The sequence below is a fragment of the Leptodactylus fuscus genome, chromosome 4, assembly GCF_031893055.1.
Source record: "Leptodactylus fuscus isolate aLepFus1 chromosome 4, aLepFus1.hap2, whole genome shotgun sequence".
Lineage (NCBI taxonomy): Eukaryota > Metazoa > Chordata > Amphibia > Anura > Leptodactylidae > Leptodactylus > Leptodactylus fuscus.
In genome coordinates this window covers 184,567,389-184,586,810 of record NC_134268.1, presented here as the reverse complement: position 1 = coordinate 184,586,810, position 19,422 = coordinate 184,567,389, and the positions used below count along the sequence as shown (strand labels likewise).

Here is a 19,422-nt window from a genome sequence, read left to right as displayed (position 1 = left end):
GCTGTTTCATATGATAACAGATTTATGGAAGCAGCTTTTGCTCAGACAACATGTTGAGACAAGGGCACAGATTTCAACTCTGTTTCCCAAAGTTTCCACAGAAGAGCAGAAGGTGCTGGGAGGCAAAGTTCACAGAAGCGTGAATCTTGTAAGACTTTGCATGACTGGATGCTAATAAGACAGCCTGAGATTCACGTACCCATGTGCTAATATTCTCATTTTACCAAATGTGATAGATTTCCTACTGAGAAATGAATTGTTTGGCATCTAATAATTTCGGACTAAAATGCAGCCGATGTCCATTTGATGTCCATAGAATTCTATGTCCTGTATCTGCTTATAGCATTATGTACTGGACTGCAATTATTGGAATATACAGTGAATATCTTCCTGTGGTAAACCGTCCTGTGACAGGCGATCGGTTCTTTATAGCCATGTATAGTCAGTGTTTTAACTATGCTTTTCATGGCTAGCACCCTGGCCCATTCATTTCTATACCCCCATAAACACGACCGTGTATTTTTACAGTCAACTGTATGGGGCCTAGACCAAGACTCAGGACAGGTCCTATTCTTGTATGTTTGACTGGGGCTGCAAACGCATGGAGGTGTCTGACAGAGTATAACCTTCTTTTTTAAGTGACTTTGCTTAAATAAGGGTTTCCATACCAACACCAAATTTATAAAAAAAATGAATATAGGTTTAAATAACAGAAAACTATGTACTTATCCTTCCAAGCCTTTGCGTTCCTGGTGTCCCATCCTAGACGTTATCTCGATGGGTCAATCACTGGTTGCAATGAGTGATGTCGTTCAGGTCAAGCAAGTTGTGAAACATCCTGAGGACAAGTGGATTTCGGTTTACCCCCGCTTCTTTTACTTCAATGGCAGCACTTGAGACAGCTTGGCTATAATCTTGCAATTCCTTGCTGAGTAGATCAATACATGTGTTCACCATGGCTGTATTTACAATGGAGGTAGAACAGCCCCGTTCTCAGGATCGGAGCAATTTGTCCTCTATCCTATAAAGATACATATTTTTCATGGCATAGTCCCTTTAATTGGAATATTAAAAGGGGTTCTGTCAATTCCCTTGATGTGTGATTTAGCAAATAATTGCGTTCTCTTTGAATTGTGGCAAGAACCGCGCCATGTGAAGACAGCCTTGACAATCTTAGGCCCAGTTCACATCTGCGTTCGGTATTCTGTTTGGGGAGTCTGCTTGGGGAAAACTATATGCATTAAAAAGTGGTTACGTAAGAAACCAAATGGACCCTATAGACCAGGGGTCCTCAAACTTTTTAAAGAGTGGGCCGGAGGCAGAGCAGGTTGCACAGACATCGGGAGCGGTGCCCTCCAATAGGTAAAGTGAAGTGCGCTCCATGGCCTGGCCCGAGCTCCCCAGGAGCTTCATTATAAATGCACGCCTGCCGGCGTTGTCGGCGGGGCCAGACAGAAGTGCTTGGTGGGCCGCATGTGGCCCATGGGCCGCAGTTTGAGGACCCCTGCTATAGACTATAATGGGATCCATATGGTTTCCACTTGGGTTTCCACATAATACATGTGGAGAGAAAAGTGCTGCTTGCCACACGGAACCAAACGGATGTCATTGTAGTCTATGGGATTTTTAATGCGTATAGGTTTCCGTTCCCCGAACGAACTCCCTGAACGGAAACCCGAACGCTGATGTGAACCGGGCCTGAGCAGAAATATGGCTTTTGCCAAAAATTTTTACACAACAAAACAGGAGAAAATATAAATAAATAAAAAAACCAGATAAAAAATGAGTAACGGCCTGGGATCAAGTATGGGTATATTTTGTTTCCTTTTTGCTTCATATACAGGTCTATCCGATTGATGGCGATCTGCTGACAGGATTAGTGCCATGTATATTTAATGTTCCGGAGTGTCGCTGGGCATTCACATGGAATAGGTGGGGTCGCCTTTTCTTTTAACCACACCTGCATTATGCCAATTACTGTCCTTTTTAATTAGCTGCAATTTTCAAGCCAAGTAAATCTGGGCACACTTCACGGCTGTCAGCCTCTGTAATATCACCTGGTAGGACGGGCTTCAAGTCTGGAAAATCTAAAGTACATTGTGTAAAACCCTTTTATAGAAATGCAAAGCTAAATAGCTACCTAGAGCTTGCAATAGATTATTTTACCTAAATTCTGATTACATTTTTTGTGTTATTTTTATGCTTTGATTATGTCAGTTGAATATTTTTGCTGTATTTGCACACTGCGGTAGGATTCTGCCAGCTTGCACTGTGTGTTGGTTTTGTTGCTTCATGTAGTATATTTAACCTAGTCAGACTTTTCTGTAGGTTTTGTTTTTGTACCGTACGTTCAGCTGCAAGTGCCGCGACAATTGTGTGCCACAGCTTCAGAAGATATTGCTGCATGACTGGCATGGGACATGTTTTGTGCTGCTCTTTAATGTCATTTATATAGTTGCCTTTTGACGGTCTCATGGTGATATCATGAAAGTTTTGTGGACAGTGCAGTGAGATCTAAGGACTGTAGGTGTAGCACAGCAGTGACTGTCAGGGTTGGTTCACATCTGCATTTGGTAATACGTTCGGGGAGTCCGCACGGGGACCCTCCCAAACAGAATATCAAATGCATTTGCAAGCAGTGTGCAGTAAAAGCATACGGACCCCATAGACTTTGATGGGGTCCATGTACTTGCTGCGAGATCTCCACAGGGAACATGTGGAGAGGAAAGTACTTCACAATCTACTTTCCACTCCACATGTTCAGTATGGAAATCGCGCGACAAGCACACGGATCCAATTATAGTCTATGGGGTCTGTGTGCTTTTACTGCACAGCGCTTGCAAATGTGTTTGGTAGTCCATTTGGGGGGTCCTCATGCAGACTCCCCGAATGGATTACCAAACGCAGATGTGAACCAACCCTTATAGTTGTCACACAGTGTGCGATCCAACCATCAGTGTGTAGGAGAATGGATTGTAGTGTTGTTCATCAGAAGCTCACTAATGTCACACAACAATGCATAAACTTTTATGTTATAAATTAGGATGCTGTATTTGGTCTTTCTAGCTTAACCCATTGGAATTAAATAAGTTTTGTTTAAGTCATATATGACACAACCGAGGATAATTTACCAGATACTAATAGCTCTATCTTATCTACCTACCTATAAATTCATTTATGTTGCCTGTTCTTTATGTTTGGCCAACAGACTGCACCGATAGGCCCATTGGATAATCAGACGCTTTAGGAAGCTTTAGATGGACCTTCAGTTCTCTAGCACCTGCTGTACTTCACAAATTCTGAAAAACAAATCTAGCACTACTCTTTTCCACATCAAGGGCCTTCCTCCATATCACATCAGATGACCTGTATTAGCCAATAGAAGTATGCATTTCCTTCATTGTTAGCCTCACTGACATATGCATAATTTTAGATCAAGTTTCCATAACAACCCAGCAACATATTGTTAAAAAAAAAAAAAAATATGGCTTCCACATCAAGGGCCTTTCTCGATATAACATCAGACGACCCACATTGATCAATAAAAACTTACAGGTGATTCATTCTTACGCTGGATTCACACCAGCGCCCGGACTCTGTTTTCAGGTTTCCGTCTTCTGCATGCAGAATACAGAAACCTGTCAACCTGTCATGCCGAGTCTGGCCGTGAGCGCCGGAAAGCGTTTTATGCGCTCCACGGCAAAACCGTTTTTTGAAACTGGACACAGAGTACTGCATGTCCGACTCTGTGTCCAGTTTAAAAAAAAAAAACGGTTTCGCCGTGGAGCGCTTAAAACGCTCACACAGCCGGAGACTTTTCAAGCCCATTCATGGGCTTGAAACATTCCAGCAGGTTTCCGTCTCCTGCCCGTTTTGTGCAGGAAACGGAAATTTGCAGAACGGAGTACGGACGCAGATGTGAACGAGCCCTTAGCCTCACTGACATACACACAGTTTTAGACCAAGTTTCCATAACAACCCAGCCATGTTTATTCTGCACTGTGCTTCCATTACTACCCAGTCATTTTATAAGATCTTGGCTTCATATTGGTAGCAAATAAAAGTTTTCTACACCCACAAACAAATGAGAGACCCAAGCTTGGTAATTCCTCTACCTCTATACATAAAGTAACAATTTTCGACAAATAGATTATAACTTCAGCAACAACCCCATCCATTTATTACAAGGACAATTTGATTTCATCATAATGGGGGCAGCTTTCTATGATATGCACATGCCCTATTAAAGCTTATGGAGACTGGTTTTGATGGGACAACTTATTTATTAATAAACTAATACAGTAGATCTAGAGAAGGCTAAACCTCCTGGGTGATCTGGTGACAGAAAAATGACTTTAGCATGATGGGACATACTATGGTTCACAGCAATTTAGTAGAGGAGGGATATGATAGAGGAAGAGAAGCTAAGCTATGTGATGTATAGGGTAATGTGATTTGGAGCAGGATCTTTGGGTAAACAGAGAAGTAAATACACACAGGACTCCTATGAGAGACAGTGAGAGTCCTGCTCACCCTGCCCACATACAATGATTGACAGCTTTCTGTGCTCATAAACTGATAGAGTGAGAGCTGTCAATTGCTGTGTATGAAGGGGATAAACAGGACTCTCCGTGTCCTGTGTGTATATATATATATATATATATATATATATATATGTTATATTATATATATGAAACATCCAGTTCTTAGCGTAAATCACCTGATAGGTTTGCTTTAAGAGCACAGTCAAGTTTTCATGTTTTTGCTGGAGTTTTATTCCTATATCAGTTTAATATGTTTAATTGTTTGCTTCCATTCCATTAAACCTACCACACAGAAGCTCCTATAATCTGGTTATACAGAATTGTCATTCCCTAATTATGATGGCGGAATGTGTTAATGAGTCGGTTAGTCTTCTGACATTGCTTCTAATTATGATGTATTCTTTTATTTAACCACCATTCATTTTCATGTCTGGTAGAAGGTGCGATGTGCTTGTCTTCATGCCACTGCTAAACCTGCTAAAATTATTTTTCACTTCTATTTTCAGATTTTATCGGAAAGAATTTCAAACCTGTGTATAGACAACTCCACCAACAAGGTAAATATTCTGCTCTTTTCATTGGCCACGTATTTGATAGCTGTGTATGTAGATTGTATTGACTTATGTCACTCACTTGTCCCCTCTGGGGATTGCCGATCAATCTCCTTTAGTTGGACATATGCAAAAGCTCAATGTCATCGGAAGCCAATTAATATCCTTCCCACTCAGAGTAATGGAGTGGTCCCTGCAACATTAGTCCATTTATTTATGTTCCTTGTACTCCTGTACAACGTACCATCGTCTGGATTGGGTTGTTGGTGGGACCCTGTTCTCTGAGAGGGAACTGAAAGACTCTGTTCCCTGTCGGTAAAAGAAGAAAGATTGCACAGGTTGCCGCAGACAGTTCTGCTTTTGTAATATGCTCATTGCCATTGTCCCTGGGTGAATATAAGACATTGACTGGGAGACAACATTAAGGTCAATATCTTATCACTGGTATGTAGTACACCAGTCTAAATCATCGGCTGTGCGGTCATTAAAGGAAGCCTGTTAGGTCCAAAATACCTCCTAAAGTGATGTTACTAGGATATTACACCACATTGTTTGCCCAGGGGCTTCCATAGACGTGGATGTGATCCTGTCCGTCCCAGCAACTGAATCCCCCCAGTTGTGACTCTACATAGGTCTCATTAACATGTCACAAAAGTCGTCCATCAGCACCAGAAAGCTTCTTTAAGATATGACAATGGTTTATATCATATTTCATCTCCAGTTACAAGGCCTCGCCATCAAAGAGCTGTAGTGATGGGATTTTCACACATGAGCAGGACTAACAAGAAGCTTTAAGAGAAGATAAGGAGATTATAAGACAAAGACACCAATAATGATCTCTGTGTTGTGCCCAGCAAGCTTAGCAAGACAAGACCTTGCGAACAGAACAGCTTGTAACGTCATTTTCTGAGAAAACTTATAAATTGATATTTAAGTAGACGATAAAATGGTGTGCATATACATAGGCAGAAGCGTAAAAAGGGACAAGATAAGGAAGACGGCACAGGACTGCTCCATATTAGGCCCTGTATTTTGCGTCGGAATTTCCTAAGTAGCAAGAAAAGTTGATTTAAAAAAAATAAAAATAATAATGACTTTGCACAAGAAAGGTTGCATATGCCCTCTGCAGTATATATGACATAGCCTACAGCATTTACTATGCTTGGCTTTGGTTACAAATCTACCACTAGCATTCACACTACACAATGACATACATTGTGCAGGCTGAGGACACTCGTTAAGGAAAAACTGTGTTTTTGTACAAATGTTTTGTTTTTGGTTTTTTTTATTAACTAAAGGCAAAAGTGGCTTCAAATGATATGGGAAATACAGAGGAAATACGGATACTTCTGCAACAAAATCTGAAGCTTTTTCATAATGTGCTGCCCTGGTATTATACAGAAACATGTACAGATCAGTGGTAACAACACATGACAGCATGAATCACTAGAGAATAATACTAGTGTTCACACATATCTACATGTCACAGAACAAAGTGTGGATCATCACACATAGAGGTTAGCAAGTCAGACTAAAACATATGTACTACCGGCTCAGTGGGGGAAATAAAGCAAACTACGTACATTATCATCTGGTATAAGAAAAAAAAGGTAATTTACTATTATAGTTTGGCAAAAAAAAGTTGGTGAAGCATGAGAGGAGTGTGAGTGGACCCATCAAGGTTATTACCATTTATGACAAGCAAAATTATCACTTTAGTCTAGATATCCAAATTTCATATTCTGGTGCAGGACATCCTGAGGTGCACAAAAATGACTTAAAGGGGTATTATATTAAAGGGATTCCCAAGTTAGTAATAAGCACTCTATGGGGGACTTTAATATGAATAGAAATATATCTTTGTGGTCAGATACTAAAGAAGCAATGCAGAGATTATCATGTTTTATAGATATGCAAATCAGCCTACAAGTGCACCAGAGGTTGGCACCAATTGTCAGATTTGACTACAGGCAGCTGCAAGTGCACCAGCTCTCTTCTGGCGCTTCACCTCTGTAGCGATTATTGATATTTTTATCTTCTGTCTGCATCATGGCCATTATCAGCCAATCTGGCAAATCATGCCCCTCCCATAGTGCACTTGCAGGCTGATTTGCATATCCATAAAAAGAGGATTCTCTCTCCATCACTTTATCAGTTTATGGCTACAAAGGCATATCTATGTTCATATTAATGGTCCTTGGACTGTACCGTTGTAGATAATATGGCCAAAAACATGAGCTAAATTTTAGCACTTGTCCCCAAAACCGATAGGTGTATTGGGCCGATCCCCTGAGAAAGGAGCTTCAAGCCTTAGTAATATATAATGGGAAATAAGCCGTATTCAGACACACCGGTAGAGGTGCAGATACATCTGCAGCTTGTTTCAGTAATTGGACACATTTATTTTACATGTTGTCAATCTCTGAATACAACTAAAAGCTGCATATTCACCTTTTTCTGTCACATATTAAAACCTCTATATTAGTGGGGATACAATGAAAGGGGCTTCCTATTCACTTCATTGGGATCTGAGCTTTAATAGCACAGACGAGCCACTACACAATGTAATATACCAACAATTACACAGAACCATAATGTAATAATATAATCTAATCCTTTTACTCACAAGTCATAAAAATATATATTACTAAGTAAGGTAGGAGGAGGGAGGAGAACATGCAAAGATTACATAAGAAGAGGTGCCGGAGCCTGAGTATTAGTCATCCTAGAAGGCTCAGACAATGAGAGACCAAAATAGGAGTATGAGACTATGCGCCAAAGACGATCATGCTAAACATGTGCCCATACATGCAGCAAGCTCCATAGGAGAAATAGAGGAGAACACTATACAGATCACAGCATGGTGCCCCAAAGCGCATCTTGACGGCTGCTTTAACAGGGAGAGGTACACAGTATACAGAGCCACTGCATGGCATACAAAGACATCTGCTTCTATCCCTGCACATTGTGTCCTAGCACTCGTGGCTGCTGATGTCAGTGGATTGGTAGGAGTGCTGGGTGTGCCCCAATAATTTGATATTGATGATCTATATTAAAAGCAGTCTATCATTTTCTAAAGACCGCCCCCCCCTTTTTTTTAAAAAAAACAATTTAAAAAGTACCTGAGTTTTTGATGGAGCTTACAAAGCATGAAGAGTCTTTCTGGGGACATTGCTGTTATCATGTTTGACCCTTGAAAAGTGTTCATTTATACTATATTTTTTTCTGGGGATAATCGCTCTATTTTACTTTCCCCTTGATCTGCAGTTCACTCTGAGCAAGGCAGCGGGTCCATAGTGTGACCTCTGGCAGAAGTTCAGTGTACACAAGGCTTCATCCGGTTATTATTAGAATCTAGACAGATCTCATATATGCAGTGTACTGTGTAAGGGGCTTATGGAATAACTGTGTCATTTGTCTGATCTTCTGCTGCCATCTACTGCTGAAAGACTAAATTGCAGGGCAAATCTATTCACAAAAGAACCCCCCCTACAGCTCAGAGAAAGATGGTATGTTCCAGAGAGGAAAAGCGTGTGCATACAGGAAGCTGCAGGGAGAAGGGGGACACATGTCATGCTAGGAGGACCTGCTGCAGGCTGCTTTGCCCATTAAGGACTTTCCTTTGCTGAACAAGGACCCTGAGAGACTTCACTATTCCTGCCTTGTGTCAGCTTGTAAACAGAGGTATGTTGGAGTGTGAGTAGAGTGAGGGGCCATACAGCTCGGTCAAGCATTAAAGCAGCTTTGTGTGCTGGAAGACAAAGCAGGCCCTGCCTGGAAGATAAAGCAGGCCCCTGCCTGGAAGATTAATAAGGTGCACCTTGTTACTGACTTACTTTAAGAGAGGCCTCTCCTAGCCAATGTATACAGGTTCTAACTAAAGACACTAGAGGGGTAACTACCACTATTTGTTGTGCGCACTGTCATATTGAAGTTATATGTTTTGCTTAGCTACTGTATACTTATTTCTTACCTTCTCTCCCGTTCCCATTCCCTTCCCCTCCTTTCTTTATTAAACTGTTATATATTGTTATTCCGTGGCTCTGTGCAGTTACTGCGTATATCATCACCTGCTCCCCATTACATACTGTATATACTAAATAATGCCTGTGGTCTTAGACAAGCAGGATCTGTATATAAGCCCCTCTCTCCCTTCCTCCCCACGCTGAGTCACAAGAATTAATTAATTTACACATCTTTTCTGCCTGCTTTCACCAATACACATAGACACATAGAGCAGTGCACATAGCCGAGCTGAGAGAAGGGCCTTTGCAGAGATTATTCTTGTGAAGGAGCTCCTTTACAACTTATATAAAATAGTGTATGACATGGAAAGGGGTGTAGCATTGCTGTAAAGGAATGTGGCCTAAGTTACGACTGTGTCCACCATAAAATGTTGCAGCATTTTCTATATGCCTGGTGTAATGGGTGTAATGTTAGACTCAACAGTAGAGTTGAGCAAGTAGTATTCGATCGAATACCTCCCCGCCATAGGTATGCGTGTAAGCGGCCGAACACCAAGGGGTTAGAATTTAACCCTGTTAGATGCATCGAATATTCGAAGTCGCTTACACACATACCTATGGCGGGGAGGTATTCGATCAAATGGTACTCGATCATCTCTACTCAACAGTCTAACAATATGTCAGACTCCTCAAACACCATCAGGCACTTTGATAAATCTGATGCAGTTTAGAATTGTCTAGTCTAAAACTTAAACGTGCCCCATGTGTCTGTGTAAAATTGGGCACGCCATGGGTCTGTAGCCATGTCCATGGAGCGTTATGTGATTGATCAGCATAATCCAAGGGCCCATTTACACAGGTAAATAATCTGCTCTGATCGATGATATAGCGTATCTATCAGCACGTGTATAACGTATGTTACCATGGTATGCGTGCAAACTGTATGATGACAAACGGCCATTACTATGATTGTTTATCCCAATAGTTTGCTGCATTTTTCCTTCATTATATCAGTCAATTCACTTGCAGAGAATGCCAACCTGGTGTTTCTGACCACATCGTTGCTGCGTCTTGGCCGCGGTCTGGCTGTCCCGCTACAACGCTTATGTGTGATTTGTTAAGAAAAACTCATTTTAACCAGAACAGAATTAATGAACAATTAGAAAAGATTTTTTTTCTTTCAAATGGAGACATTTCCTAAAAGATTAAGACTATCTGTCATCTCCGTTATCGGGGCAAGTGTCTGCTATCAGTTCTATGGGTTAAGATATCTATGCGTTTATGGTTGGCTTAAGAACAAAATGGAGATTAGAGAAAATCTTCAAAAGCCAGCAGCTGTCAGTGGTGCTAAGCATTCTCAGACCTTACAGCTTTCTTCCCCGGTTTGTCAGCATTCAAGCTTTCTAACATATTCCGTTTGCTGTTTCTGAAATATGGAATGTATATGAATAAGTCACAAGCTGTCACTGACACCCCCTCCTCGTGCCCTTTATACCGTTTATCCTGGAGTGATGCTGGGGGTGACAGGAGGTATGACAAACTCCTGCTCACTGGGTTGTATGTGCATAATTGTAATATGGCTCCAGGAAATGTCACGTAAGAATGTTATAAAGTATTAATTTATCTCTTCCATTAGTTATTCCTAAAGTTCTCCACCCCTTATCTTACTCCGTTCTCCTTTTCATTGGCCGTTAGAGCCATCCTATATGTTCTTTGTATAAGTCAGGGCTCAATTTATGGGTATGTCATGACAAAGTGTCACCTCTCTCCCTAAAACATTGTGTATAAGTTCTTTGGAATAAATCATGACATGGAGTTTTACGTCTGGTCTGGTTCCTCCAAGTGTGGGGCCCACAGTATTGAAGGGTGGGCATTCATTTTATGCTCCTTGTTCCAGGGAGCTTTTGATTCATTGCTTACTCCTGGACTTCTAGGCACCAAACATGAGGTTTCCGGGCTGGTCCGACACCAGGTCACTTGATAAGAAGAAGCACCTTTGCTTCCTCCTCCATCTTCTGTGTTCACTCTTAGTTACTTGTGCTATGGGGGACAGACTATAGTAAAGCTAGCCCCTATAGCATAGGTAACCAGACTGCAACTTGGGATCAGCCAAGCAATCAATGTCCTTTATATGAACCTGCGTTATTAATTTGATATTTCTTAAGATGTATCTAAGTGAAAAAGTATGTTGAAAATTAAAATAATAAAAAATGGAGTTTGCCTTAACTTGGTGCTACTTATTTCTCTTTCAGTCATATGGAGAGAGCGTAACCTGTGCTGGGAGAGCTTTGAGGAATGCAGTAAGAATTCAGTCTCCTGCTCTTATCCGGGATCGCATGTATCTTACGTGTATTTGTCGGTAAGTTACCTATTACTGAAAAAAAATAAATTTCACGTTACACATTTCAGAATTATATGCTTATGCAAAATTGTTTATAACTGGAGGTACACTTTTTTGTTTTATCATATTGTACCTTCATAGAGTTCCCTGAAATAAGGGCCCAGTCACATGGTAGAATTTGGTGCTGTTCATTGACAATATCTCAGGGGGAGGAAGGAAAACCTTTTTTTTTTTTTTTTAATCTAAGACAGTCCTTTTAATATCCTTTGATCTTACCCTGCCTCCAGTTGTAGTAGAAATACATTTGTTCTGTGTGTTCTATCAGTCATGTCCTCCCTTCCTCCTTCTTCTCATAACCTCAGATTTGTCTATATGTTATACCCTTTTATTTAATCCCTGCCCCCCTATGCCAGCCAGCCAACAAAAGAAGGGATGTGGAGAAAATTTACACCTATGCTTTCTTCAAGATTTTTACAAGACTAACATGGCAAGAGGGTTTCTTATTTTTTTTCTATTATTCCTTTGTAAGCTCCTTGTCCCATTAAGAAGCTGTGCAGCTCTCCTAACGCTATGAATATCAGGACTGCAAGAATATTTTATTTTTAACCATAATCTACATATAAATGAATATATAAAATAAAAGAATTTTGACTATCACAACACAAATATCATTTTTCTCTAATATTTTTTTTTTTAACACAATAACTTTTTAACTTTCAATGTTTTTTGTTTTTGCTTTTCAGAAAAAGTAGTGTGGGATCGGAGCTGGTGGATTGGCTCATGCAGTATTGCCCGTTTGTTCAATGTCGATACACGGCCGCCGGAATCTGGCAAATCTTGCTTAAACTGGGGATCCTACTTTCAGGTCTGTTTAACCAAAAAAAAAACCTTGGTGTTTATGTAGCTCACATAATCCGTAGGTGAGATGAGAGACAGGACGAGCAGTTTTTCTACGTTTTTTACTTTTTTTTTTTCTGAAAACGTTCCAGCTGTTCTAAAGAATTATTGAGATGAAAATAATTTTATGGATAACCGTGTTACTTCTGTTTCGGGATTGAAAGGTAGCGATGCATGAAGGGAAAGGAATGTCCTAGGCTGTCAGCATGTAGCATTACTTGACTTTTACTTCTTCTCTGTGCACGTGCGTGCCTCTATATTATACCGCGGCTGCATTTATCAGGGTGTTATTTTTATAGTTAATCCTCCTTTGAACATGTTTCCACTAGTGTTAGGCTTCATATTATTTAATGTCAACTGACACACAGAGGAAAAAAGGTGCATCGGTTTTTTCAAGGCTGTCGGTCGGGGTAGGACTTCTCCAACTCGGACTCCTTCATAAATGGCTGGCAGCTGTAGACAGACAAGAGTAGTAAAGATCCTCTACATAAGAAAAAAAAAGCCTGTGATTGAATTTCTATGAAAGCAAAGTTCTGCCTCTAATTATACAGTATCAATTATTATAAAATATAATATTTAATCATTTATTATTTTCTTTTGAAGCTTTGGAGTCTGAGTTGTTAATTTTTTTTCTAATTCCACCCAAAACTGGCCTGGACCTTGACTCCATAGCCGAGGGCTTTACCTAGCATATGTGCAACATTATTTCTCACAAAGTATTCAATAGCTGGCCATATAATTAGGATATGGGGCAAGCTTGGGCAACATTTACATTTTCATAAGTTTTATATAGAAACATCTTTAAAAAAAAAAAAAAATGTGTTCCCCAACCTTTTACTGCAAAATTCCTATTTCCACAGCCTGTCAGGGCTTGGCGGACGTTGAAGTAGCTGGAGAGCCAGAGGTCTTAGCATTTCAGCCTAGTACTGTGTCACGCTTTCTCCATATTTATGAGTGGGAGGCCTCCTCTGCCGACCTTCTGCTGATTGACAGATTTCTCCCTATTCACATATAGGGAGAAACCTGTCAATCAGAGTCAGGAGGGTGGGGGTGCCCTTCGCGTCTTATATGAAGTTTTGTACCTACAAAGCTGTTATTTTTATGAAAACTGTTCCCTACTGAGAAGTAAAGATGGCCATACATTGCTTAGGGTATTAAGTAGGGTGGCTGTTGTATAAATAATTGACTGGTGGATCATTTTGCAGATGTTTTAGTCCATCTTAGAAGTTACAGTTGTGCGGACTAGTCATGCATGTTCAGTGATACCTGGTGAGAAACAAAAGATCTTTCATCCACCTGTTTTCAGATGATTATTTTCCTTTGTCAATTATAACCTTCATTGGTTGGTAAAGTTCATTCATTGCACCTTAGACGACAAGGAGGGCAACTTCAGTGATTCACCTCTTTATGAGGATGTCTGTCACTAGCTTATCACTCCAGTCCATAAGTAGAATTAGTGGGGTCACCTGACTTGTGAATTGGGGCCTCCATTGCTGAGGTATCACTACTTTTGTCAATATGGAAAACATAGACTACGTGTGACATCTCATTTTGGCTGCACAGTAAACGCCTTGAAAACGAGGCCTGTAAGAATATCGCAGAAATGCATTTTTTTCTTCAAATCCACCCCATTCTGATTTTTTTTTCCAGCTTCCCAGTACATTATACAGAACAATTAATATTGGCATCATGAAGAACAATTTGTCCTGCAAAGATTAAGACCTAATATGGCTCTGGGAACGGAGAAATAAAAAAGTTATGGTGTTTGGAAGGGGGGAGTCAAAAACGAAAATCGAAAAATGCCCGTGGCAGGAAGGGGTTAAGGAGAGGTTTCACCATATCTTTAATGTGGTAGAGAGTGACACCAGATATCTTTCGGTACACATTCTGTTCCTGGCCTGTCACTTATATGAAACTCTCTTTTCACAAATTTTAGTATTATTACATTTTAATTGAGATGCACTTTGGTACATTTATTTTTAGTGGTGTTAAACCAATTTATATAATCCTTCTATACACAGTAAACTGGGTGGGTGAGACATGAGAATTAGCGTAATTGAGCAACTTTTCAACGGCATTAAAGGGCCTGGGGCAAGCAGAGTATTAATAGATCCCCCTCCCAAGTGTAAAACAAATGGGAACCTGATCTGTTCTTACATGTACTAGAAGGTAAAAAATGTGCAAATCTATAGGACATTTTATAGATATAGGATATACAATATGTATTCATATAGAATCTACATATAGAATAGATATACATATAGAAATACATATGTAATAATACATCTATAGATATACATAAAGAATCTGTAGTAAATTGTACATAGTATCTTTGTGTTTAAATCAATAGTTTAGGTAAAATCAGAACAAACTTTGTAATTTACTTCAGTAAAGAAAAGTTCCTGTATCTTTAACGATTACTTTAGTCGTTAGATTTTATTTGAGTGATTTTGGTCTGTATACGAAGCACAGTAGTTTCAGTGGCGTCTATGGAGAGGGGAAGGGAGAACCGGAGAAGGGAAAAACAGAAATATTTGGTAATCTTCAAAATTAAATGAGTAATTTCTGTCAGGAGAAGGCTGGATAGGAATTCCTGTTGTGAAATAAAACTCTCTAGTGCAGATGTCTCTTTGCTTTGAGGAGCTCTCCCCCCTCCCCTCTTCATAGCTTTGATCAGTAAGGGAAGGCAAATAAGTGAATACACAGGCACTTTTCTAAAGTTTTTACAAAGTTTGTTCCTTGTTACCTGCACTATCCATTTATGGGGAAAGAAAAACCCATGCTTACACTTTTAGTCTATCACAGTTGGACCCCCTTCACATACAGTGGGGCAAAAAAGTATTTAGTCAGTCACCAATAGTGCAAGTTCCACCACTTAAAAAGATGAGAGGCGTCTGTAATTTACATCATAGGTAGACCTCAACTATGAGAGACAAAAAGAGAAAACAAATCCAGAAAATCACATTGTCTGATTTTGTAAGAATTTATTTGCAAATTATGGTGGAAAATAAGTATTTGGTCACCTACAAACAATCAAGATTTCTGGCTCTCACAGACCTGTAACTTCTTCTTTAAGAGTCTCCTCTTTCCTCCACTCATTACCTGTAGTAATGGCACCTGTTTAAACTTGTTATCAGTATAAAAAGACACCTGTGCACACCCTCAAACAGTCAGACTCCAAACTCCACTATGGTGAAGACCAAAGAGCTGTCAAAGGACACCAGAAACAAAATTGTAGCCCTGCACCAGGCTGGGAAGACTGAATCTGCAATAGGCAACCAGCTTGGATTGAAGAATTCAACTGTGGGAGCAATAATTAGAAAATGGAAGACATACAAGACCACTGATAATCTCCCTCGATCTGGGGCTCCACGCAAAATCTCACCCCATGGGGTCAAAATGATCACAAGAACGGTGAGCAAAAATCCCAGAACCACGCGGGAGGACCTAGTGAATGAACTGCAGAGAGCTGGGACCAATGTAACAAAGCCTACCATCAGTAACACACTACGCCGCCAGGGACTCAGATCCTGCAGTGCCAGACGTGTCCCACTGCTTAAGCCAGTACATGTCCGGGCCCTTCTGAAGTTTGCTAGAGAGCATTTGGATGATCCAGAAGAGTATTGGGAGAATGTCCTATGGTCTGATGAAACCAAACTGGAACTGTTTGGTAGAAACACAACTTTTCGTGTTTGGAGGAAAAAGAATACTGAGTTGCATCCATCAAACACCATACCTACTGTAAAGCATGGGGGTGGAAACATCATGCTTTGGGGCTGTTTCTCTGCAAAGGGGCCAGGACGACTGATCCGGGTACATGAAAGAATGAATGGGGCCATGTATCGTGAGATTTTGAGTGCAAACCTCCTTCCATCAGCAAGGGCATTGAAGATGAAACGTGGCTGGGTCTTTCAACATGACAATGATCCAAAGCACACCGCCAGGGCAACAAAGGAGTGGCTTTGTAAGAAGCATTTCAAGGTCCTGGAGTGGCCTAGCCATTCTCCAGATCTCAACCCTATAGAAAACCTTTGGAGGGAGTTGAAAGTCCGTGTTGCCAAGCGACAGCCCCAAAACATCACTGCTCTAGAGGAGATCTGCATGGAGGAATGGGCCAACATACCAACAACAGTGTGTGCCAACCTTGTGAAGACTTACAGAAAACGTTTGACCTCTGTCATTGCCAACAAAGGATATATAACAAAGTATTGAGATGAAATTTTGTTACTGACCAAATACTTATTTTCCACCATAATTTGCAAATAAATTCTTACAAAATCAGACAATGTGATTTTCTGGATTTGTTTTCTCATTTTGTCTCTCATAGTTGAGGTCTACCTATGATGTAAATTAGACGCCTCTCATCTTTTTAAGTGGTGGAACTTGCACTATTGGTGACTGACTAAATACTTTTTTGCCCCACTGTATATGAGTAACCTCTGGAGGGGAACACTTTTGTCTTCAGCGGGAATCCAAATGCCTCCTCCAGAAATTTTTTTGTCATGAGGCGGTATACAGTAAAGCATACAGGGGTACAGTTATAACCCCATATACCACTATGTGCGCCCTGTTCTGGCTTTGTATTACAGCCTGGTTTATGAGCCCTTTATAAGTTTTATAGCTGCAGGACTTAGCGCTCCCATACACGGCTCCAGGAGCTCCATTTTTACAATATCCCCCCAGACGTTATTTCTATTTAGTTGTTTGGTCCAGGTTTCTGCAGTACATCACAGCAATGACATTTTACAATATTAAAGTAATCTCACTTATAGGACGTGCTAAGCTGACAGACGAGAGCAACGTGTTTATCTTTCTTCATGGAAATGGGAGTCTTGAGAATGTAAAGTTTATTCACAGTCATATTTTTTTTTATCTATGCGATAAGAATATATTTTTCCTTTGGATAAACTTTTTATTTTTATTTTTATCTATTTCGCTTTTTTCTTTCAAAATAATCTGTGGCGGGAGATGACACAAGTGGGGACAGAATAACATCAATATGTAGAGTGGTAAAAATGTAAGAGGGGTTAGAAAACAGCGCTGGTGCTAATAATAGCAAAGACGTGCAGTGCAATTCAGTCAGTATAAAATCTACTTTTAGTAGAGAACAGAAAGTATGCCAAGTCAAAATTCTGTTTATCACTACATAGAGACCACAGGCATGGTGTTACAGATAGTACATAGGATTAGAGGTACGCAGTGCCCATAGAAATGGTGCCTCCAGTGGTAGTGCCATGTAGTGCACCCACAATGAGTTTCATATCACAGTCTAATCTCACGTGTATAAAGCCAATTTTGGAGTAAAAAGCCCCTGCACCTATTACGGTGCCCAAGAATGTTCCAGAATAATCAGAGCTGGCCATATAATACACCTTCATTCGGTGTGGTTATGTCTGGGTATACATTTTGTTCATCCAGCAGCTATACAGTATATGTATGTCCTGTCCCCTCAATCACATGAACACTCAGGTTGGCCAAATATGCATATGTCCTAAAGAAAAATCCTGGCAGTGGCTTTTCTTTCTGAGATTGGGGATGTTGAAATCCAATGTACACATCCCTGCTCTTCCCTGACATCTGCTGCCAGGAGAAAGTGGAGAGACCTCCATGTATGTTAGGATTTTGGGTGGTCCCACTAAATCAGCAGTGATGGTGTGCATGTCCATCTAGCATTCAACTCACTTCTGTTGGGCTAGAGGGATATGATCTCCAGTAGCCCCATGGATGTGAATGGAGTTTTGGCCATGCATGCACATCAACACTCGTTCACATGGAGCATTCAGGGGAACTTTCAGACCCTTAATCCCTAGATTGCTGACCTAATGGTCAAACCTCCACTATCAGTTGCCTTTCCCCTCTGCTGTTTCTTGGGGGTAAGACATTAATTTTTTTGCATTTGTGCATCCCCTATTTAAATTCTGAAAGGGTTTGAGTTTATTTAAGTCAATGTGGCCTTCGGGTATCCTGTTATTCCTCAAAAACCAACAGATTTCCGCACCACTTACAACAAATTTCATTGACTGCTTGGGTAGTGTTTCCAGTAGAGCCCTTTCTTCTATGCCTTGTACTTGGCATTACTAAACCATGGACTAGCTTAAAGATGACCATTTACCTAGCCAAATGACACTAAATTCACACATCCTACTTTTTGTCTCCTATTTCCATACAGTGGATAAACAACATTGCTTCCAGGACGGATTTGTTTTTTACCAGTTTTCCTCCGATGAGTGTGCTGATGCTATCTGTGAATTTGGAAGAGACAAAGGCTGGCAGATGGGAGTTCGACTCTTAAAACAGCTTGCACCACTTGCTCCACTGACCTCGAATATCTGCGATGTGTAAGTTTTGTGTTCTGTATCACAGCTCAGCCAAATGTTTAAGCTGACTAGTCAAGAACTAGCTGAGAAAACAGCGCATTAACGGAGGCTATGAAAAGTCCGTACTTTTATGATATCCGGTTCTCAGTGAAGCTTTTTTTCTTCTTTTTTTTTTTCTGCAAATACAGGTAATTGCTCCTGCTCAACTATAAGCAGATACCCAGGATTCACCCGAATAAAAGCATTTTTCTGCTGCCCAATCATTTCTTCCATTGTTGGGATAATGGCTAATTTCCTGATATGTTAATGAGCTCTTTGGGGCAATGAGGGTGTAATCATTACTTACATCCAACCAAAGAGCGATGCTTTCTAGCACCCAAACACTCCATCCCCCCATGCTATGATTCACACTTTCACTGCTTAGCCCTGTCAGTCATAGCATGGAGGTAGCTCTAATGAGGACATCACCATTGCTTTCATCTCACCAAACAGCTCATTAGCATATATGGAAAATGCTATCATCTCAGTGATTGGAGGTACTGATTGGGAAGCAGAAACAAAACATCTTGAACCCTGGCTATCCCACTGTGCTAATAAATCAATAAGGACTGTTCTGCCGACAGGCTCCGTTTTAATGAAAAAAAACATTGATATGCAAATCAGTTGGATTAATTTAATCTTAATCTAATTTAATATTCTGCTTTATACAACATCTGTCCTATATCTGATAACAGAGGTCTGAGGATGAGTCACTGCTCTGGGGAGGGGGGGGGGGGGGCAGTTCTCTCAATGTTTTCTACAGCTGTG

General features: G+C 40.5%; 1 protein-coding gene across 1 annotated transcript in view; it reads left to right on the top strand.

Moving 5' to 3' along the window:
- RAPGEF5 (Rap guanine nucleotide exchange factor 5) overlaps positions 1–19,422 on the top strand; it is a 223,278-nt gene that overhangs the window by 59,515 nt on the left and 144,341 nt on the right. Inside the window, exons 2-5 of the mRNA XM_075271487.1 lie at positions 5,051–5,101; positions 11,313–11,419; positions 12,145–12,266; positions 18,468–18,636. Of these exons, the coding sequence (XP_075127588.1) occupies positions 5,051–5,101; positions 11,313–11,419; positions 12,145–12,266; positions 18,468–18,636 (449 nt within the window). The remainder of the gene's footprint in view (positions 1–5,050; positions 5,102–11,312; positions 11,420–12,144; positions 12,267–18,467; positions 18,637–19,422) is intronic.